Source organism: Symphalangus syndactylus, chromosome 3 (genome assembly GCF_028878055.3).
Source record: "Symphalangus syndactylus isolate Jambi chromosome 3, NHGRI_mSymSyn1-v2.1_pri, whole genome shotgun sequence".
Classification (NCBI taxonomy): domain Eukaryota; kingdom Metazoa; phylum Chordata; class Mammalia; order Primates; family Hylobatidae; genus Symphalangus; species Symphalangus syndactylus.
In genome coordinates, this window is record NC_072425.2 from 14,325,441 (window position 1) to 14,348,176 (window position 22,736).

At 54.5% G+C, this 22,736-nt stretch overlaps 1 protein-coding gene and 1 non-coding gene across 3 annotated transcripts in view; both read right to left on the bottom strand.

The window, feature by feature from the left end:
• ASS1 (argininosuccinate synthase 1) overlaps nt 1-17,269 on the bottom strand; it is a 55,381-nt gene extending 38,112 nt beyond the window's left edge. The window contains exons 1-5 of one of the 2 annotated variants that reach the window (XM_055270691.2): nt 16,981-17,269; nt 11,669-11,730; nt 9,371-9,480; nt 7,317-7,385; nt 3,574-3,762 (exon numbers count right to left, since the gene is read on the bottom strand). In XM_055270691.2, coding sequence (XP_055126666.1) covers nt 3,574-3,762; nt 7,317-7,385; nt 9,371-9,480; nt 11,669-11,730; nt 16,981-17,033 — 483 coding nt within the window. In that variant the 5' untranslated portion in view covers nt 17,034-17,269. The remainder of the gene's footprint in view (nt 1-3,573; nt 3,763-7,316; nt 7,386-9,370; nt 9,481-11,668; nt 11,731-16,980) is intronic. The other variant, XM_055270693.2, reaches the window with a different exon arrangement.
• On the bottom strand, nt 12,054-12,153 carry LOC129479998 (small nucleolar RNA U13). The gene has a single exon (XR_008656910.1). It is a non-coding gene; the product is annotated as a small nucleolar RNA U13 (small nucleolar RNA).
• Nucleotides 17,270-22,736: the final 5,467 nt, after the last annotated feature.

Here is a 22,736-nt window from a genome sequence, read left to right on the forward strand (position 1 = left end):
TCAGAATCATATTTCCAGGCCCCTCTTCCAAAACTAGGGAGAGAGAGGAGCCCCAAAAGGGCCACCCCAGCTTCGGTGCAGCTCTCTGGGTGGGCAGGGGTGGGGCTGGCAGCAGGGCATGGGAGGGGAGGGTGCGGCTCAATTTCTGCACCAGGTGCTGTCTGGACGGGGTGCTGGGAGGGAGGCTGCCTCTGCCTCTGCCTTCAGGGCTGGGCTCAGGTGGTTCCAGCAAACAGGATGCCCTTCCCCCTCACATCCCAGGCCAATGCGTGCCCGCCCCCCCGACATTTCACTGTCACCTTCCCTGAGCCCAAAGACCCGAGGGCCTCCGCCTGCTCCATCCCCCGTGATGGCGCCCGGGGCGGTGCTGGGTGGATACTCAGGAGGTAAATGCCTGAAGGCTGGACCAGCCCCTCCGAGGCCTTGGATCCACCTCGCTCCCAACCTTCCTGGTTCCCCACTCACACCCCTAGTTCTCGGAAATCGTCTCCAGAGGCTGTTGGGGGTTTCCTGGGTACTGTCATAAAGGGACACTGAGGCACAGAAGTATGCCTTGCCTGTCAACCCCAGGAAAGGGGTGGCTGTACCAGGTAGCACCTACTCCCTGGCATCCCCGGAGTCCGTCCCTCTTGGGTCTTCTGAGTGTGAATGCAGGGACGCCCCCAAGTCTCGAGCGGCCACAGCACTACCTCGGGGAGCGTTCTTCTCAGAACCACGCCCTGCAGGACCAGGGTGCGGAACAGAGGACCCCGGTGGTGCCACCACCTCCTCCCGCCTTGGTCGGCCCCCAAGGCCTCAAACCCAAGCCTCTGGCGCCCTCTGGTGGCCACATGGAGGAGAGGCGCACACGGCTGCGGGAGGCTGTTCCAGGCTAAATGTGGGCTGGTCCAGGGTGGGGGTCTCTGCATGGACCCGGGAACTACCTGAGCCAGAGCTGACCCACCTACATTCACCCACCCACCCATGCACTCCACTAGACCTGAATGCCGCCCTACTGAACCTTAATAGTACCGTTGGAAAGACCTGAGGGCAGGACCCCTCCCAGAATTCTGCCCTCGGTTTGTATGCCTCCTGGGACGGGGAGCTCACCATCCAGCTCATTCCGTTAAGGCAGATGGGTCGGGAGCTTTTTTTTTTTTTTTTTTTTTTTTTTGAGACAGAGTCTCGCTCTGTCACCCAGTCCTGATCCTCTGGGTTCTCCTCCTCTGCCACCACCTTTGCACAGATGGCAGCACACACACGGTCCTGCCCAACAGCCCAAGCCCGCCCAACCCTCCTTGCCTGGTTTCCTACCATCCCATCATCCACAGCTGGAGTGACAGTAAAGACCAAGACCGCAGTCTGTGAGAAGTTCTCCCCTGTCTCTTCCCCAGCATCTCGCTGGGGGAGTCACTGGCCACCTCCATCCAACCTGAGACCTCCTTCCAGCCGCTAATCAGTTGCCCTCAGGATGAAGCCAAACCTCCCAGCATGGCCTCGGCCCAGTCCTGGCCCTATTGCCTCCCCCACAGCAATAGCTCCTGCTCCACAGCCCCAGTCAGACTGCCCTTCAGGACCTCTTGGCCCTAAGCCCTTGCGCAGGCTGTTCCCTCTACCTCTCACACTCTTCCATGCCATGAGTCACTCCTCTAGACTCATCCTCAGCCCCTGCCTGCTGCCCCCGCAGTTCCCTGGCACAGACCCCCGGCCCCACCCGCATTCCTCATCACACATCCATTTTCTCTTCTCCTGCCAGGAAATGGGCTCTCTGAGGGTAGGCAATGAGCCCAAGAAGTTCAGCACTGTGCCAGCGCCAGCCGGCGCCCAACTCCCAGCAGATACCCAGTGCAAGCTTGCTGAACCAGTGCTCCAGTGAAGAAATGAACACTTGGACTTTCAAAGACATGACAGTTGCCATCCTGGTAGGTGGCTGTCTCCGAGGCCACCCTCAAATCAACCGTGTCTCCTCCATCATCATCTTAGCTGTGTGTGTCCCTGCACCACAGTGAGCCGGGACCTGTTCCCACCATCAGCACCCTGACCAGCCCGGGCAGGCGAGGTAGTGAGCTCCCTGTCACTGGGGAGTTTCCGAGCCTTCTGACTGTGGGGTTGGTAAACAGTCAATTCCTGTACCAGGCTCTTGGCGTGCTGTCCACTGACTGAGAGCTCATGACTTGGGTCTTTATAAAAACATCGGCTGACAGTCGCCAACATTGTCAGGAATCTGGTTTCTCAAGGACTGCCTTCCGAAGAGCAGCAGGCAGGGGGCTTCCTGTCTTGCACCCCACGGGGGCCCCGCAGTCTGCACCAGGACACACGGCCCGGAGGGAAGGGGTGCGGGACGGGTTGATTTGTGTTTCCACGAAATGATGGGTTCAAGTCCTAACCCCAGTCCCTCTGAATGTGGCCTCATGTGGTCTTGACAGAAATAACCAAGTTAAGGCTGGGCATGGTGGCTCACGCCTGTAATCCCAGTGCTTTGGGAGGCCAAGGCTGGTGGATCATTTGAGGTCAGGAGTTCAAGACCAGCCTGCCCAACATGGCGAAACCCCGTCTCTACTAAAAATACAAAAAATTAGCCAGGTGTGGTGGGGTACACACCTGTAATCCCCAGCTACTCAGGAGGCTGAGGCAGGAGAATTGCTTCAATCTGGGAGGCAGAGGTTGCAGTGAGCCGAGATCGAGCCACTGCACTCTAGCCTGGGCGACAGAGTGAGACTTTGTCTCAAAAAAAAAAAAAAAAAAAAAAAAAAGAAGTGACCAAGTTAAGATGAGGTCATTGCAGGGCCCTAATCCAAGACTGGGGTTCCTGTAGCAAGGGGAAGGTAAACAGACAAGCAGAGGGAAGACGATGCAAAAATACAGGAAGAAGACAGCTTGGGAAGATGGAGGACGGGAGGACAGGAGTGACGCAGCCACACGCTAAAGGACACCAGAGGCCACCAGAAGCTGGAGAGAGGCCTGAGCCGGAGGCTTCCTGGTGACTTCAGAGGCTGCGTGGCCCTGCCCATGCCCTCACTATGGACCTCAGGCCTCCAGAACCGTGAGGCAGAACAGTTCTGTGTTCTAAGCCGCCAGTTTGAGACATTTTGTTACCCTGGCCCTGGGAAACTAAGACAGGGCATGACCCCCATCTTGCAAATGAAGAAACTGAGGTTCAGGAACGGGGGAAGGGCCCTGGCTGAGGACACACGGCGAGCCAGCAGCAGAGCTCACCTTTGAACCCCACTCTGCCAACTTGGGGTTTTCAACACTTTCCTGTGTGTCCCCCGGAGGACTCACACAGTGACCTTGGCCAGTGCGACCTTGGACAATGTCCCCAGGCCTCAGCAGCAAGTCTCCCAAATGGGGTAACATTGCTCCCACACCAAAGGGTAGAGGTGAGGACTCAGAATGGGCGTTCAGGTGCCACAGTGCACGGAGCGCAGGGGCGAGCTGTTACCCCTCTCATTGGGGTCTAAACAAAGCCATGTAGCTGCCTTGCACCAAGTCTGCCCCGGAGGCACACCAGGAAACCGCTCGAGGGGTGCTCATCTCCTTCCCATGCCCCTCCGCCTCCATCTCCCTCTGCCTGGCCCTCCCCAGGTGCCTCACCTTTCCCGTGGCGCCGTGGGACACATACTTGGCCCCCTCCTGCTGGGCGATTTCCACTTGTTTGCGGGCGATGCAAGGCCTGGCGAGAGAAGTGCCCAGGAGGTAGCGGTCCTCATACAGTGCGCTGGACTGGATGGCCGGCCAGATGAACTCCTCCACAAACTCCCTGCTGACATCCTCAATGAATACCTACGGGAAGAGGAGCCCAGAAGGAAGAAGTCGGCAAGGACAGGGGCCAGCTGGCATTCAGAGCCCCAGGGGCCTCAGCTAGCTGAGACCTACAAGGGGCCACCCCCACTGTACCTGGTGCTTCTTCTTCTGCATCTGCATTCATCAATCCCAGCACGTTGCACTGTTACTCTCCCTCCTGCACTCATGGCAGACATTGCTAATCAATAGCTTGTTTGTTTGTTTGTTTTTTCAGTTGAAGTTTCGCTCTGTTGCCCAGGTTGGAGTGCAGTGGCTCAGTCTCGGCTCACTGCAACCTCCATCTCCCGGGTTCAATTGACTCCCCTGCCTCAGCCTCCTGAGTAGCTGGGATTACAAGCGCATGCCACCATGCCCTGCTAATTTTTGTATTTTTGGTAGAGACAGGGTTTCACCATGTTGGCCAGGTTGGTCTCGAACCCCTGACCTCGGGTGATCCACCTGCCTCGGCCTCCCAAAGTGCTGGGATTACAGGCATGAGCCACCGCGGCCGGCCTGCTAATCACTCCTGATGCACTATTCTGTGAAACTGGATGTGGCTTCTAAATCTGCCCCAACAAGACGAAACTTAGTTGTCACCTAAGATCTCACAGCAGTAGTTCCCAACCAGAGACAGTTTTGTCCCTGTGGGGGGTGGGAGTAGGGGAGGCATTTGGAAATATCTGGAGATACTTTTGGTTGCCACAACTACCAGGTGGGGGTAATTCTGGCATCTGTGGGTAAAGGCTATAGGGATGCTGCTAAAATCCTCCCGTGCACAGGACGGCCAGCCACATGGAAACAGTGCCAGGACGGAGAAACCTTGATCTAGACGAATGGTTTTTGAAATGTAGGCCCCCAGGGGCTCCCAGTGACTTTTCAGGGACACGCTGAGTGAAAACTTTGTTTGTTTTTTTGAGACAGGGTCTTTCTCTGTCACCCAGACCAGAGTGCAGTGATGTGATCCTAGCTCACTGCAGCCTCAGCCTCCTGGGTTCAAGCAATCCTCCCACCTCAGCCTCTTGAGTAGCTGGGACTACGGGCATGTGCTACCACGCCCGGCTAAGTTTTTTATTTTCTGTACAGATGGGATCTCGCTGTGTTGCCCAGTTTTCTTCATAAACTTCAATAAAACAAGGCATCACATAGTGAGGAAGCCCTGGGAGGCTAAAAAAGAAAAACAAACAAACGAACAAAAAAAACAGGTGAATGCAGAAAACCGCTATAAGAATCTATCTGTTTTCTGTCAAGCCAGACATTACAGAGATTTGCAAAAATGGAAGCCAATAAGATTCTTAACTAAAATTTTTTGTTTGAGAAAATAGTTATTTTTCATAAGTATAATGTTACTTATGTTAACATGAACTGTTCATTGAAAACATTTCAGCTTTTTTTTCTAATTTGATAAATATCAACAGATGTAATCCACAAAAGCTCTCTAAGGCCTTCAGTAATTTTTTTTTTTTTTTTTTTTTGAGATGGACTCTCACTCTGTCATGCAGACTGGAGTGCAGAGGTGCAATCTTGGCTCACTGCAACCTCTGCCTTCTGGGTTCAAGTGATTCTCCTGCCTCAGCCTCCCGAGTGGCTGGGACTACAGGCATGTGGGGTTTCTCTACTAAAGAAACCAGGCTGGTTGGCCAGGCTGGTCTCAAACTCCTGACCTCAAGAGATCTGCCCACTTCAGCCTCCCAAAGTGCTAGGATTACAAGGGTGAGCCACTGCACCCAGCCAACGCCTTCAATAATTTTTAAGAGTCGAGAAATTCTTGGTACTGCTTTTGCAACTTCCTGTGTCTATAATTATTTTGAAAAAATCCTTTTAAAAAATGAAATAAAAAGGCAAAGAAAAGAAAGCAATTGGGACTAAGGATATATAAAAACATTAGGATAAAAGTGTTTTTGTGTTTGTTTGGTTGGTGGCTTTTTTTTGAGATGGAGTTTCGCTGTTGTTGCCCAGGCTGCAGTGCAATGGCATGATTTCGGCTCACTGCAACCTCCGCCTCCTGGGTTCAAGCGATTCTCCTGCCTCAGCCTCCCAAGCAGCTGGGATTACAGGCGCCCACCATCATGCCCAGCTAATTTTCCTATTTTTAGTAGAGACGGGGTTTCACCATGTTGGCCAGGCTGGTCTTGAACTCCTGACCTCAGGTGATCCGCCCACCTCAGCCTCCCAAAGTGCTGGGATTACAGGCGTGAGCCACTGTGCCTGGCCCATCCTAATATTATATGCAAGAAAATAAACATTAAAAATGCCACGTAAATTAGAGTGTAGAGGGTTCCCAAGACCAAAAGGTTTGAGAACTGCTCATCTAGAGTAAAGGACAAAAGCGGAAGCCGTGCACAAAGCCCTGCTCCCCCACTGCTGAAAGCGCACTCGAATCTTCAACACTCAGGGCTCCTTCTCCCCTTCCTGGGCTACTGCTCAGACAACCCCTCTGCTCTCCAGCACTTGGGAGACACAGAACCAAGGAGGGACATTCTAGTTCCAGGCCTGTGGCCAGTAGGTGACTTGGGACTGGGGCATCCACTCCCTCACGTGTTCATTTTAACATGCTAATTACCCTAGCAACCCCGCAGAAGCACCCCACAGAGGGGATCAGCTCTGACCCTGCAGGTGGGCTGGTGGCCTTGCACATCATCCCTGCTATGTCCCCTGCTCACTCCCCCAAATGAAGGGGCACAATTGGCAAGGGCTTCTCCATGGGGAGTGAGCACATGCGAGCAGGGGTCCTGATGACCCTGTTCACCATAAATGCCTCGTATGGGACAGAGGTCTGCCTGCCACATGCCTAGATTCACAATCAATGCACCGGACTCAGTTGGAGTTTTCTGATTCTGTTGAATGAATGGAAGAATGGGTAGACAGAGAGATAAAAGAGGGAAGGACAGGTAGGGGGATGATGAACAGATGGATGGATGATGGATGACAGATGGATGGATGGATAAACGGTGGATGGATGAAGAATGGATGGATGGATGGATGGGGGATGGGTAGATGAATGGCTGGCTGGCTGGATGAGTGGCTGGATAGACAATGGAGGGATTAATGACAGATGGATATGTGGATGGATGGATGGATAATGAAGGGATGGATGGGTGAATGGATAATGGGATGGATGGATAGATGATGGATGGATGAATGGATGGATGGATGCATGGGTAGATGGTGATGGATGCATGGATGGATGGCCGAATGGACGGATGGATGGATAGCTAACGGAGGGATGAATGATGGATGGATATGTGGATGAGTGGATAAACAGAGATAAAAGAGGGTGAGTGGGTGCATAGATGGACAGAGAGATAAAAGAGAAGGGAAGGTAGGTGGGTGAGGAAGAGACACTCCACCTGGATGGGAAGGTGGGTGGGTAGAAGAGGGCGTGGGGGAGGCAGAAAAACAAGAGAGTTCACACGCCTGAGAGCAAGATGATCTCATACTCTTAGAAGCAAGAAGACACATTGGAAGGGATGGGATCCCTGGGGCAGGAGCATCCACCACTGCCCTCCACATCACCGCCCCACTCCCAGCCCAAACCCCTGCCTCCCGCCTGGTACCTTTTTAGCCCCAAGCTTCAGTGCCTTCTTCCTGGCTTCCTCGAAGTCTTCCTTCTGGCCAATGTTGGCCTGAGGAGCAGAAGCAGAGAGGCTCCGTCAGCCCCTGGGGGGAGCCCTGGGTTCGCAGCGTCCACATACAGCAGCCCCCCACCCCCTGCTACAGAGACAGCTTCCATTCCATGGCCAAGTCACAGTAAGAAGGAAAAAGGACAAAGCCCAAGGCCTGGAGAGGTGAGATTCTTCCAGGAGGTGAGATTCGTCCAGGAGGTGAGATTGGGAGCTGGATTGCAGCGTGGTGACGGCCGGTGGCTTCCATGGGTTGGAGCACTGGCTGAGCCTGGCCCTGGCCACACAGGCTGCTGGGAGACAACCATTTGCTGTCGTTGCTGGAAGGTCTAGGGTTCTCCTGAAACTCATCTGTCTTTTCCAGAAAACTCTTTCTCAGCCAGTGCAAAGACTAGCTTGTCAGGGCCTTCCTAGCCTCCAGCTCTCCTCCCTAGTCAAAGGCCACGCCTTGACCATCCTAAGGCAGCTGAGAGGTGGGAGGCAGAGAAGCCCGTGCTCAGGAACTTCCAGCTCCGTCCCTGTGGCCGGTGCCCTGACCTCGGGGTCCGACAGCCCCTGTCTAGACACTGCCGTGTTTCCTGCTGCCTGGCCTCAGCCCTCGCTCCCTTCATTCTGCTCACCAGACCCTGCAATCTTGCCAAAGCCCAGCTGCAGGTGCTTATTTGAATCACATTCAGCTTTTAAATCCCCCAGGTGGTAGCCCACGGGTCTATACACGCCCAGCTCCAGCTCTGATTGCCACGCTTTGCTGACTACAGTGAGATGGATACACCCTGGGCTCTTTGCAGCCCCTCAAAGCTGTGCTGTCACCTACCAGGTGACTGTGAGCAAAGTATTTCTTCCCCTGGGCCTCACTTTCCCCAACCTGAATGACAAGGGCATTGGGCGCAGTTAAACATGCCAATATGCCAGCAAACAAGCCGCTTTTGGCAAGAGCTAAGTTTTGTCTGCCCAGAGACCAGCCTCACTTCCTCTGGAAACAGAACCTTCTTTCCTGGGTGGACCCCATTCCACAGGGATGGAGAGAAACAAATCCCGCCCACTGTAGGAGTAGGCTCATGGCCCAAGCCTCGCACCCCATGATGCAGCCATAGTAACTAATGCATGGTGGGTCCCCATGGGCCCTACTGGGGGTAAGCCCTCCTTTTTGGGAAAGGTGGGCTATGAGGGTGACCATGAGCCTTGCCTGCCCTGTGGAGAGGCCAAGAATGAAGCCAAGTAGAATTGGAGACAGATCTTAGAAGCACCTGGATCCAGCCCTGCCTAAAGCCATCCTAACCCTGGACTTCTCAGTTATGTGAGCCAAGAATTGTCTTTTCCCTTTCCTTTTTGCATAAGTTGGTTTGAGTTGAGTTTCTAAAATTTGCACCCAAGAGTGGCTGTGTAGCACAGCCAGCCAGAGAAGGACTCAGAGCTGTGGCCAGGTTCAGTCGAAGAGGAGCTGGTTTGAGAGGGATGACTCCTATGGGCCCTGGATGGGGAAGTGGCATCACACATAACCCATCACCTGTGACCTATTTCCCATCCAGGTGATCCCCCTATTTCCCAGAACCAGGTGATCCCCCAGGGTCCTTCCAGCTCAGGATTTCACAATCTTTGCTGAATTACTGCAGGCTGACAGAGTACTCTGGAGATGGGAAAACTGTGTGCCTTCCCAGGGCTGGCAGCAGGTCCCAGCCCACTGCCTCTCTGCAAGCAGGCTGAGCCAGCAGCACTGCCAAGTTCACTTCTGTGCCCTCCCCATGCCCCCATCACCTGGCTCTGGAAGGCGTCTCAAGGATGGCCAATTTGCAGATGGAGAAAGTGAGGCAGTATAACAAGAAGCTATTTTCTTAGTTCCAGTTCAGAACAGGCTTAGAGAGAAGAGGCCAGGCTTGAATGAGTGACAGTGAGTAGACAGGGTGACAACTCGGACAGAGGCTGGCAGGGGGCAGACAGGACAGGCTGCGGGACACACAGGAAGACAGACACCCAGGTCGCTCCCTCACCAGATAGGCAATGACGTCATAGCCTTGTTCCTTCAGCCACACGAGGATGCACGAGGTGTCCAGGCCGCCACTGTAGGCCAGAACCACGGAGCCTTTGCTGGACATAGCGTCTGGCGGGAGTCGAGGAAGAACCTGAGTGACCCTGAGACAGCCAGTGCCCCCCACCAGCCCCTGCAGACGGCCCAGCCCCGACCTTGGCCTCGGACAGCCTTGTTTCCCAGGCAAGCTGCCACTGGAGGTCGGGAACAGGATGTTCACCTTCAGCGCCTGCCACCCCCGGGGACCCTGACCTCGCACACTCTGCACACAGCCCCACAGACCACACTGGGGCCTGGGAATGCTGACTGCAGTCCTAGGCTGGTCGGGGAGAGGCATCTCTTGGACCTGATCCCCCAGCAGCGAGGGAAGGCGGCTGAGGCTGAGCAGTTTGGCCCAAGGCCAGGACGTGAAGAATGCACGCAGGCAGGAGATGTGGGAGGGCCTTGGCTCTGAGCTTCTGGCAGCTGACACATCCCCCATCAGAACTGCTCCTTGCCAAGCACCAGGCAGGGCCCTGGGAGCCTCAGCTGGATCTCCCTGTGCCGCAGAGCCCCCACTACAACCTCATGAAGTAGGAGTTGTCATTCCTATTGGGGAGGAAGACAGCAGGGCTCAGAGTGGTCAGTGGCAGGCTCAAGGTCACAGAGGGCACAGGAATCCGTGCTTCCCCAGCATGCAGTGCCGCCGCCCACCTGCAGGTGGAGCAGGATGCTGTGGGGCAGGCACCCAGCCCCAGTCCCTCTCCTACCTGGAACCCCATGGAACCTTCACTGGCTGGAATTTTAGACATCGTGTCTCCAAATGTGAGCGCCTCTGAATTCAACTCTGCCAATGCCCAGTTCGGAGGGGCTCAGAGACCAACCTCCCCCAGTGTGCAGGTAGAGAAACTGAAGCCCAGGGAGGGAAGGCAACAGATAGGCAGAGGCCTAAGACCTCTGCAACCAGCGGCCCTTCCCGGGGGGACAGATGGGCGAGCGGGCTCTCTGCAGCCAGGCCCTCTGCAGCCTGGAAGTGGCTGCGGTCTCCCATCCTGCCCCACCCTCTGCCACAATGCAGCCTCCCGAAGTCGCCACGGCCTCCTGTCTCCTGGTCTTTGCAGCAATGCTTCTTCCCTGAGGGCTCTCCCTGAATCCTGGGCTGCCCTTGGGCTCGCCCTGCCCGCCACCCCCCACATGCCTCCTGTGGCCCTGGGCTTGGGTGCCTTTACTGTGTCCAGTTTGCTGAACAGGAAACCAGGGTTAGAGAGACGAGGTCATCTGCCCAAGGTCATCTGATCAACAAGCAGCAGGGGCAGATGTGGGCCCAGGCCTCCTGATTCTAGCCTCCATGGACACCTGGCCCCAGCATCCCGCATTTCCTGAATGTACAGGGCATGTTTGCTCTGCATGGGAATGTTTCCACCGGAGTCTGACCAACGTCACAAGGTCAGAGTCAAACAGGGTCTTTTTTTTTTTTTTTTTGATATGGAGTCTCGCTCTGTTGCCCAGGCTGGAGTGCAGTGGCGCAATCTCGGCTCACTGCAAGCTCCGCCTCCCGGGTTCACGCCATTCTCCTGCCTCAGCCTCTCCGAGTAGCTGGGACTACAGGCGCCCGCCACCACGCCCGGCTAATTTTTTTGTATTTTTAGTAGAGACAGGGTTTCACCGTGGTCTCGATCTCCTGACCTCGTGATCCGCCCGCCTTGGCCTCCCAAAGTGCTGGGATTACAAGCGTGAGCCACCGCGCCCGGCCCAAACAGGGTCTTTAATAGACACTATTGGGGAAGCGGAACCCAGAAGGGAACACCCAGCCATCACCATTGCAGTGGGGCAGGCATGGCTATCCTGAGCACTGTCCATGCACCTGTAAGCTCGGGGAGCAGAAGTGGCTTTCCCAGGCCTCCTGGCCTGTGCTGCAGAGCCCAGCCGTGTAGCCAGGTGGACTTTGGAGCTCCGTCACGTGAGAATTCAGTCCCCTGCATGTTGCACAGTCCCACCCGCCAGTCAGCCGGGGCTCACAGGCCTGTGCTGCCCTTTGGACTTAGAAGGGGAAACACCTCATGGGCCATGCAGCTGGGGCAGAGGAGATGGTTCTAGTCGGTGCCCACAACGTCCCTACTGGGCATTCAACCCCCTGCCGCTGAGTTGCTGGTGACTCAGCAGGCCCTAACCCTGGAGCCAGCAGGTGGTATCCATGGCAACTGCAGCCAGGCAATTGGCCATGCAAGATGGAGGGAAGGAGGGAGGAAGGGAGGCAGGCAGGACTTAAGGTGGGCAATACCTGGGATTGGAGGCGTGAGTTCCCGGCGTCTGGAATCTGTCTTCACAGTGCAGTGAACTACTCTGCAAAAGCAAAGCTACTCAGCTGCCTGCAGGTAACCCGGGCTGGCCCAGAGGCCCTAAACCTTACTTCCCGGCCACCCAATCTCCTGTGAGCAGCCTCACTGAGCCGAGGAGGCCCAGGAGCCCCAGAGCCACCTGTCCTGCCTCCTGCCTCCTGCCTCCTGCCCCCTGCTCCAGAAGGCATTTAGGAAATGTGTGGAAGCCTACCCCTGTTTGTGTGTGATGGTGCGGGTGGTGTGGTTGGGTTGGGGGAAATTCTGTTGTATGTTTTAAAACAGCTCTATTGAGGTCTACTTGACATATCATAAATTGCATTTTTTTAATATCATATGGGTAATGTGCCAACATCATAACAAAGTTTGAGGGTGGCACCTCACACACACACGAGAATACCCAATCAGCACATTCATCAACTACAAAAATAATCACATATTTTTTTGTGTCCAATTTAGCAAGTTTCGGTATGCGGATGCGCCTGTGACATCAACCCCACAATCAAGGGAATGGACATGTCCGTCTTAGGCCAAGCCCTTCCATTTGGGGTTCTCTTCATTTTAGAGGCAGGAAAACTGAGGCTTGGGCTAAGGAACTTGCCCTGCGTCTTGTTTGACTGGTAGGCAGAAGAGCCAGGACTCAAACTCAGATCAGCTCGGCTCCTTAACTCACTGCTCATAGGTACAAGACCACCACCGGAGACTCAAGGAAGGGAAGTCCTGGGCAAGTGTGATCTGATGATGCTGACCCAAGATTCACCCAGCTCTGACAGTCACCCCTGCTCCTGCCCCCTCCCAGAGGCAGCTGGGGCCAAGAGGGGCAGCTCCACAGAAACAGCTAGATCACCTGCATCGCCTCAGTGACCCACCATGCCTCCTGCCCATCAGAGCTGTATCTTTTTTTTTTTTTTTTTCAGACAGGGTCTCATTCTGTCACCTAGGCTGGAGTGCAGTGATGTAATCTCAGCTCACCACAGCCTCAACCTCCTGGGCTGAAAGGATTCTCCCACCCCAGCTCAGTGCCACCACCCCCAAGTAGCTGGGACTACAGGCACATGCCACCACACCTGCCTAATTTTTGTATTTTTTGTAGAGATGGGGTTTCACCACATTGCCCAGGCTGGTCTTGAACTCCTGGACTCAAGCGATCTGCCTGCCTCAGCCTCTCAAAGTGCTGGGATTCCAGGCACGGGCCACCACATCCGGCCATCATGCTGTATTCTAACTGCCCTCTCCCCCACTACGAGCTCCATGGAAACAGGGACCATCTCCCAGATGCCTGTGGCAGACACTTAGAACAATGTTGCTAGTTCTACTCTCTGGAGGTCAACTCCTCACCACAAAAAGAGGGCTGGGGTGCCCTGAAGCTGGGGAGTCCTACACATGCTGTCATGGCTGGGCGCAGTGGCTCACGCCTGTAATCCCAGCACTTTGGACGGCCGAGGTGGGAGGATCACTTGAGGTCAGGAGTTCCAGACCAGCCTGGCCAACATGGCGAAACCCCATTTCTATTAAAAATACAAAAATTAGCTGAGTGTGGTGGCACGCACCTGTAGTCCCAGCTACTCGGGAGGTAATGAGAATCACTTGAACCCGGGAGGTAAAGGTTGCAGTGAGCCAAGATCATGCCACCACACTCCAGCCTGGGTGACAGAGTGAAACTCTGTCTTAAATAAACCAAAAGAAACCAGTGAGCCCCTCCTGCCTGCCAGGTTGTATCTGGGCAGGTGTGGGCTCTGAGGCCCTCGGCCTCTGGGGCTGGTCAGTGTGAAGCAATGCATGGACCTGGCGTGTGTACCTGAGACAGCGTGTGTGTGTGTGTGTGTGTGTGTGTGCGCGCGCACCTATGTGCACCCAGGGGTGCGTACCTGAGAGTACACAATGTGTGTGCATGCATGTGTGTGATGTGTTTGGGCTTGCACATGTGTACCTGTGTGCATGCACGTGTGTGGGTGTTGGGGCCTGTGTATGCATGCAGAGAAATGAGCTGGGCAGATGGGCTTGGGAAAATGATGCAATCAGACAGCAGCGTTGCTCCTGCCCTCCCAGCAGCGGGTGGGGCACCCCCCTCCCTCAGCCTCCCCAGGTCCCTAAGCTGCATTTGCAGCCTGAGGCAAAAACTAAATGAAACTGAGGGCTTGAAGTCGGGGAGGAAGTGACAGGGAGAGAAGGAACCACAGCTGCAATCCAGTGAGTGCTCACTCCAGGCAAAGCACAGAGGTCAAGTCCACCAGACACGGGTTTGAGTGGCTTCAGCTCTTTAGCATAACAGCTCAGCTGCAAAATAGGGGTGCAAACAGCCTGCTCCCCACAGGGCAACTGTAAGGATTGGGTGAGATGCTGGGGGATGGAGCCCAGAGCTGGGCACCAAGCATGTGCCCACTATGGTCTGTGCACCACTGCCATGGCTGACCTCAGCCAAGTTCCTGGCTTGCTAAGCCTCAATTTCCCCATCTGTACAACCTAACAGCCCTCTGGGGTCTGACCCTCCAGGACTTTGGGCTTTCTTCCTGGGAGCTGTGCCTGGCAGGCAGATCCTGGCTGATTGCAGCCTCCCCTAGTCCCAGCTCCACCCCCACCACATACCCCAGAAAGAGCCGGCTCCGGCAGGTTTTTCCAGCTCCCTGGCAAGTGCCCACTGCCCTCCAGCCCTCCTTCACCGGAAGAGACACCTGGGAGGAGGGAAGGTGGCCTCGAATCAAGGTACCAGAGCCACCTGGCTTTCATTGGGATGGCATTCTCTGTGGCCCCAGCCACAGCCATCTGTCCTGCTTCCAGCAAACAGGCCAGCCTGGGTGCTCACTTGACACTAAGGAAAACTCGTGCTACTTGAAAACATCAGAGCTGGAATGACAAAAAGAGCAGCTACTAAGTTCAGAGTCACAGGTGCGTCATCTCAAGGTGGAGACTACCATTACCACCTATTTGGAGAGGAAGAGGCAGAGGCTAAGCGGCTAGCCCAGGTCACAAGCCAGCGGCTTCAAACCCAGCCTGACTGCAGGCCACGTGCTCTTCCCTGCACTGGGCCTTACACTCCCTGGCTCCTAGGAGACCTCAGATCTCCCCTTGACTCTACACACGTTCCAGAAAACCAGCCCCCCAGTGACTCATGGCCAACCTGCCCACTATTTCTCTGGAGAGCCTGTGTGCTACAGCTCAGGCCTACTGCCCCATGGAAGGTTCCCCTGCAACCCCCCTCTGACATTCTAACTCAGTTGAGCTCAGTTTGTCTTTGGTGATGGAAGAAGGGCGCATTAATTCATTCGTTCATTCAACTCATATCAAAGTGCCTATGGGTGCCTGGTCTACCCCAAGTCTGGGGAGGGAGCCACGCCCTGGAAGATCAACTTTGCCCAAAGCTACATCAGAAATCAGAGCCTTAGACTCTGAATTCCAGCGAAGTCACTTCTTTCCACATGGGTGCCTGGTGCCCACAGGCAAGCCATCTGTGGGCCCCACAGACTTTGGGGGCTGTGTAGTCAGTGCTCAGATGAGGCATCTGGTTGACCTGGCTGGCCTCCCAGCACCCACGGGCCAAAGATGAGATGGGCCCGAGTTGGAAGGGGGAAGCACTTGTGCAGCAGGAGGTTCCGGGCCTGGCTCCACCCCAAGTCTCCTGCGGCCCTGAGCCTGCTTCCCAAGCACAGGAATGGAGACTGTGCTGAGAGTGGGGCCTCCCCTTCCCTCTCACCACGTGCCTGCCCCAGCACCAGCCAGGCGCTCAGCAGGCAGGAGTCACTATTCACTCACTTGATCCACCCACACAGAGCAGACCCAGAATTACTTCTCAGCATGGTGCACAGATGGCCCCGCCAGGACAGGGCCCCGCCCCCACCCCCAAACTTCCCGCCCTAGGCCCTGGGCCTAAGGGGTCTGGGCAGGAGAGGGAGTTTGGAATGGAGACGCCTCCAGTTCCTGCTCCTAGCCAAGCTTCCCAGTCCGTGTGGCTGCTTCTCCATCCCTCTCATCAGAACCTAACCCCAGGCACAGTTTTTGGGCAATTGGACCCAGGCCCAGCGCCCAACAGTCTACAGAGCCCTTAGCAGCCTCACACTATCTTTAAATGTTTCCTGAGCCCTCAGCCCCAGCCAGCTCTAACAGACTGAAGCTTGGGGGCCAGGCGCCTCGGGTGGCTCGAGCCTGTAATCCCAGCACTTTAGGAGGCCAGAGGGAGGAGGATGGCTTGAGCCCAGGAGCTCGAGGCCAGCCTGGGCAACATGACGAGTCCACATCTCTGATAAATTTTTAGAAAGAAAAGAAAATGAAAAGGAAGCTTGGGAATCTGGAGGCTGAGCCAAGGCCTCCCAGCTCTCCCCATCACTGGGTGTGCTTGCTGGGAGCGGGAGGATCAAAGCCCAGGTCCCCTAGGTCTTGATCTACCCCTGGGGAGAGTACAGGTCTGTTCCTGCCCTGAGACCTGCAGCCTGAGCCGGCTGCCCGGGAGTGGACTCTCCACTTCTCAGAGCAGAATACTGAGGCCAGGCCAGCCCTCCTCAGGAACAGCCCTGGCCGCCTGGGAGAGGAGTTTCCTCTCTTTCACAATGACCCTGCCTCCCTGGAGGGCGCAGCCGCCCAGGGGCCAAAGGCAACAGCAGCCCGGATAGAAGATATTCCTGGCACGGCTCCTCCCACAGAGCCCAGCCCAGGCCAGCAGGAAACCCCGCCGCGAGGCCGCCAGCCCCACCGGGGAGGGCCGGGTGGCTGCCGCTCCCTGCAGGGAAGGGAGCCAGGGCCACCATGCCCATCTGTCCAGGGTAAATTGAGGCTGCGGGGAAAGCGATACGTCCAAGCCCCAGAGGGGCTGGAATCCTGGTTTTACGCAGAGAAATAGAGGTGGAGACAGACGGCGAGTCCGAGAGAGGGAGAGAGAATCGGGAGCCCCACCACACGCTCTGGACTCCCCAGGTCTCCGTGTGGGGGCTTCACGACACAGAGGAAGCCGGATCCGAGAAGGAGTCCAGAAAGGACCCGGCTGCGCAGGGAACAAATAAACCGACCCGCTCTTCGAACCCCGGAGACTCGCGCCCCCGCCGCGTCCCCCAGGCTCCAGGAATCTGGAATCCGGTGCCAGGCGTTTGAGCATCGGGAGCCCCTTCCCTCCTGCCTCGGTCCCAGTCCCCGGCAAGTGGCGATCGGGGTCCGCCCTCTGCCTCCGCGAGCCCCGGAGGGCGCGTCTCCTCCCCCTCCTCGGCTGGGCCCGGGAAGGGTGTGCTCTCGACTAGGGAGTGAGCAGCGAGAGGGGCCGAGGGCTCCTTACCGGGCTCGGGCAGCGGTGGCAGGCGGCAGAGCAGGACTGGCAGGGGTGCGCATCCCAGGTTATAAGCACAGGGCCCGGGGGCAGGGCCGGTGACCGGGGACAAGTGGGGAGGACGCGCGCCACAGACCCCGCCCCCGGGCCCGGCCCCCGCCTGGAGCCGCTCAGCGTTCACAGCCACCTGCAGATGGGCGGGGCCCGCCTCGCCCGGCCTCGTCCCCACCTCCCCGCGCCTCCCACCAGGTCCCCGCCTGGGCCCGGCGCCGCCTCATCCTCCCAGGGGCGCGCCGGCGGGGACTCAGGCGGCTCGCGGCTCCTGGCCCTGGCCCGCGGGCTGGAGGCGCCAAGGAGGGCGGCAGTGGCTGCGACCCATGTAACTCAGGGGCGCAGGGTGGCCGCAGCCGTCCTTCGAGAGACTTGCCTCCTGGCCCTGGGGAAGCATTCAAACGCTTCGAGGTGGGAGCCGGGATAAAAGTTCCACTGGCGTAGGGGGCTTCGTGCTCACCTCTATCTGGTGCCGGCAGCCTGGGCCTTCTGCAGCCCCCAGAGCCCCTCCCTCCCCTCCGTAGCCTCCGGAAGCCGAGTAAAGATGAGAAACCCGAGGTGAGCCGGCGCGGGAAGGCCCGGCTTTCATCCCTTAGGCCAGGGCTGATTGCTGGCCTGTCTTCTCAGAGCCTGGCACCTGCCCAGACTCTAGAGGGCACCCAGTAAGCAGTGAGTAAAAGACTGCCTGGCTGCGAATCCACTAGACAGTTGGGAAGGTTGAGGTTCAGAGAGGAGAAGTCTCTTGCTTGTAAAAAGCAGCTGGGAGTTGTGACCCCAGGCCCGCCTTCAAAAGCTTCTCTACATCAGGAATTTCCCAACGTGGTCTGCCGGCTCCAAAGCCCTATTCACTGCAACCACAGCCCCAGTAAAAGAGCAAGTCCTGGGACCCCATCCAAGGCAGTTGCTCCATAGTGAGCACCGACCCCAGGGGGGAGGACTCCCGGTCCTCAGCCGGCTCTGAACCTGGGGGATGGGAGCCCCAAGCCTTGCCCAGCCGCTACCCTGGAGTCAGCGCTCCTTTTAATCACCATCCATTCTCAGCCCCTCTGCCAGCCAGCCCCCACCACCCCCTGAAGCCCATGGCATGCAACAGTAGCTGTGAGTCCTTCTAGAAGGAAAAAAGGATCAAACCAATTCACAAATAAAGCCACAGCTCAGTTCTCTCTTAAGCCCCTTAGTTCTCTGACACCTAAACCTGGGATGTGGCCCTTGATGGCAAAGGGGACCCTGGTGAGCCACGTGGGGCTGGGTGCGCATGGGTGGCTTGAGGCCCCTTCCAGCTGGGAGACGGTATCACAACTGGCCCCCCTCGGCCCTCTCACAGGACCAGCTGGGGGTCTCGTGGAGTCTCTGGGCCTTCCACACTAGCAGGAGGCAACTGAGGAATGCCCACAAAATGACATCCTTGCAGCAGTTGTGTGGCCTTGGGGCGGTCACTCCCCACTGCAGCCTGTTTTCTCATTGGTAGGGCTGCCCTGGAAAGAGCAAGCATTCTGTTTTCACCTTCACGACTACCCTGTATGAAGTACCTGTGATTGTTATCTCCATGGTATGGGCAGAAACCTGCCGCACAGAGAGACGGTGTTATCTTTCCCAAGGCCACACAGCATGTGAGTGGCAGAGCAGAGCTAGAATCCAGTGTCTGAAGCTCTGGCCCAAATCCTCTGCTTTAGCTCCAGCCTGAGCTGAACTGAGGTCACAGTCCTAGCGTCACAGGCTGCTGGGACCTTTACTCCCTGCCACAGAAATGGTTCCAGCCTAGGGGACAGACCCTTCCTAACTCACATGCACCAGTGACATGAGGGACAGTGAGGTCACAGCTCTCCTGAGAAGAAAACAGGGGCCCAAACTGCCAGCAGCACCCTGCCTCCCACCCCCACCCTCCTGCCACCAACAGCAAGGTGAGTGGTTGCCCAGAGGCAGAGACCAAGGTGAGGGAGGACGGACAGCTTCTGAATGAGCCATATTCTGCCTGGACCCCTCCATCCGCCAGGTGGACCTTCCACCCTGCCCTGGCCCTCACCCTGCAGAGTAGTGCTGAGGGCCACAGTGGGGCGTGGCCCAAAGGGATTCCCCCACCTGAGGCTGGGGCACCATGGCCTTTGACTTTCATCTTACCCCCTGCCCACACCTAGGTCAGGGGTCCTCCAGGAGCCTTTGCACCTTCTAGGTAAGTGATCTTGGTGGCATTCCTAAAAACAAAGCAGCACCTAGGCCTGAGCAGGTGGAGAAATAAAGGCACTGGGATCTGAGACACTCATACCTTCTTCTTTTTTTTTTTTTTTTAATTTTTATTTGGAGTCTTGCTGTGTCACTCAGGCTGGAGTACAGTGGCACCGTCACTGCAGCCTCTGCCTCCCGGGTTCAAGCGATTCTCCTGCCTCAGCCTCCTGAATAGCTGGGACTACAGGCCCGCCACCACACCAGGCTAATTTTTGTATTTTAAATAGAGACGAGTTTCACCATGTTGGCCAGGCTGGTCTTGAACTCCTGACCTCAGGTGATCGACCCACTTCTGCCTCCCAAAATGCTGGGATTACAGGTGTGAGCCACCTCACCCAAAAACATTCATATCTTCTAAATATATCAAGTCTGCCCCTTTCTCTCCACCTCCACTTCCTCCACACAGGGCCACCATCTTCTCTTACTCAGACCATTATAATTTCTTACTTAAGTCTCTTTGCTGGTTCCCCCGGTTACCCTAGTTGCCCCTCCAACATTTCCTCCCCAACAGCCAGAGAGGTTTTTGTTTGTTTGTTTTAAGAGACAGAGTTTCTTGGGGTCACAGGTATGGGTACTCCAGGGCCCAGCTCTGAGATGACTATTTTATTGGACACCTTGGATGACTGGCCAGGTGGAGGCCTGTGCCTAGGCAAAGGCCTAAGTCTTCCATTTGGTGGAGAGGAAGACTTGGTAGGTTAAGACATCTTTGATAGGTGGTATAAAAGTCCTCAATTTCCTTTTTTTTCTTTTTTTGTATTTTTCACTGATATATCTTAGTTATACATATTTTGGGGGCACTTGTGATATTTTGATCCATGTATACAATGTGTAATCATCAAATCAGGGTAAGTCTTCAATTTCAGTGGAGGTGCTAAGAGATCCATCATGGTTCAGATGTCTGAGCAATGTTTTATGGATTTGAGTGTGCAAGTTTTGCCTATCTTCCATCAAATTTACTTCTAAGAATTTTAATTTTTTGATGCTATCATAAATGATATTTTTATTTTCCAATTGTTGCTGGCATATAAAATCAATTTTTGTAAATTAGATTCATATTCTGCAACCTTGTTAAATTCACTTATTGACTCTAGTAGGTTTTCGTAAATACCTTAGGATTTTCTAGGTAGACAGCAATGTTCTCTATGAATAGAAACAGTTTTACTTTCCCCTTTATTACCTTTGTACCTTTTTTTCTTGCCTTATTGCAATGGTCAGTATCCCCAGTAGAATGTTGAATAGAATTGGTAAAAGTAGTTATCCTTGCCCTGTTCATGATCTTAGGGCAGAGGATTCATTCAGTCTTTCACCATTAAGTGCAATGTTAGCTGTAGGTTTTTCATAGATTTTTTTTTTTGTCAGAAGAAGTTCACTTTTCTTCCTAATTTATTGAAAGATTTTTACATAAATAGGTACTAAATTTTGTCAAATGCTATTTCTACACCTATTTAAATGATCATATGATTTTCTCCTTTATTTTACAAATGTGATGTGTTACATTGATTGGATTTCAGGTGTTGAACCAACCTTGCATTCCTGGAAAAAATTATATCTCAATTAAATTGATTTTTAAGAAAAAAAAGAAACAGAAGGGGAATGTTTGGGTTAAAAGAGCTATAAGAGATAAAATCAAGGCTGGGTGTGGTGGCTTATGCCTTTAATCCCACTACTTTGGGAGGCTGAGATGGGCAGATCGCTGAGGCCAAGACTTTGAGACCAGCCTGAGCAACATAGTGAAACCCTGTCTCTAGTCAAAATCCAAAAAATTAGCCAGGTGTCATGGTGTATACCTCTAATCCCACCTACTCAGGTGGCTGAAGCGCAAGAATTGCTTGAACCTGGCAAGCAGAGGTTGCAGTGAGCCAAGACAGAGATTGCAGTGAGCCAAGATTGCACCACTGCACACTCCAACCTGGGCACGAAATGTGCTGTGTCTCAAAAATTAAATTAAATTAAATTAAATTAAATTAAATTAAATTAAATCACAACGTTTAGATCTCATTTAGATCCTGGTTTCTTTTAAGTGCAAAAGAAATATTTTTATAAGCAATTGGAAGTTTGAACACTGATGAGATATTCAATAACAGCAAGACAGAATTATTATTGATTTTTTAGGTGTAATAATAATGATATTGTAGTTACTTTTCTTTTTTGAGACAAGGTCTCCTCTGTCTCCCAGGCTGAAGTGCAGTGGCATGATGTTGGCTCACTGCAGCCTCTACCTCCTGGGCTCAAGCGATCCTCCCACCTCAGCCTCCTTAGTGTCTGGGACTACAGGCACATGCTACCACACCTGGCTAATTTTTGTATTTTTAGTGGAGATGGGTTTCATCATGTTGCCCAGGGTGGTCTTGAACTCTTGGCCTCAAGCCATCTGCCTACCTTGACCTCCCAAAGCGCTGGGATTACAGGCATGATCCACTGCACTCAGCTTGTTGTTATATTTTTATTGAAAGATTTGTAAAGTTTTAGAGCTATATACTGCAATATTAATGAATAAAATGATTTCTGAAACAAGGTTTTGATGATCCCCATGACTCTTAGGATCAAATCTCAATGGCTGTACTTCCTCCTCTGCCCTTACCCACTATAGTGCTGCTACCAGCCTGGCTGTGGTTGTTTCAATGTGTCGTGCCCTTTTTGCCGTGTGGTCTTTCCACACACTGCTCCTTAGTGATGCCTCTCTTATCCTTTTCCTCCCCCACCAGATCAGTTGCTTGTCATAAGCTCTGATAGTGGCATAGAGCAGAGGGCTGAGGGCTCCAGCAAGAAAATGGAACAATGTGAGCGCTCTGGTTCCTGCTCTCTCTCCCCACTGCTCTTATCTTTGCCTGGATGACTGTGACCTCTCACATGCACCTCTGCAGGAGACACCTCACCTATCCTCCTGCCTGTGCTCACCATCCCCTCTGCTCCTTGCTCCACAATGCAGCCAGAGGGCTTTTCTAAGAGTCAGCTCTGACCTTTTTTTTTTTTTTTGAGATAAGTCTCGCTCTGTCGCCCAGGCCGGAGTGCAGTGGCACAATCTCGGCTCACTGCAATCTCTGCCTCCTGGGTTCAAGCAATTATTCTACCTCAGCCTCCAGAATAGCTAGGATTACAAGCGCCCACCACCGCACCTGGCTAATTTTTGTGTTTTTAGTGGTGATGGGGTTTCACCATGTTGGCCAGGCTGGTCTCGAACTCAACCTCAGGTGATCCGCCCACCTCAACCACCCAAAGTGTTGAGACTACAGGCATGAGCCACTGCGCCTGGCCTCAGCTCTTTTGTGGCCACTTGTCTGAATGGCTACAGGGCAAGCTTAATGGATGTGAGCTCATCAAATGCCTCCAGCCACCTAAAGGCATAGATACAGCCTGTGCACAGAGCCCTGGAGTGGGCTTCCTCCTGCCTCCCTCTCTTGTCTCTGCCACCCAAGGGCTCTGTACCTACTGGGCGTGAAGGGGCCTGGATGTGTAGAGACTTCAAGGATCTCACCCTGAAACCTCCTCGT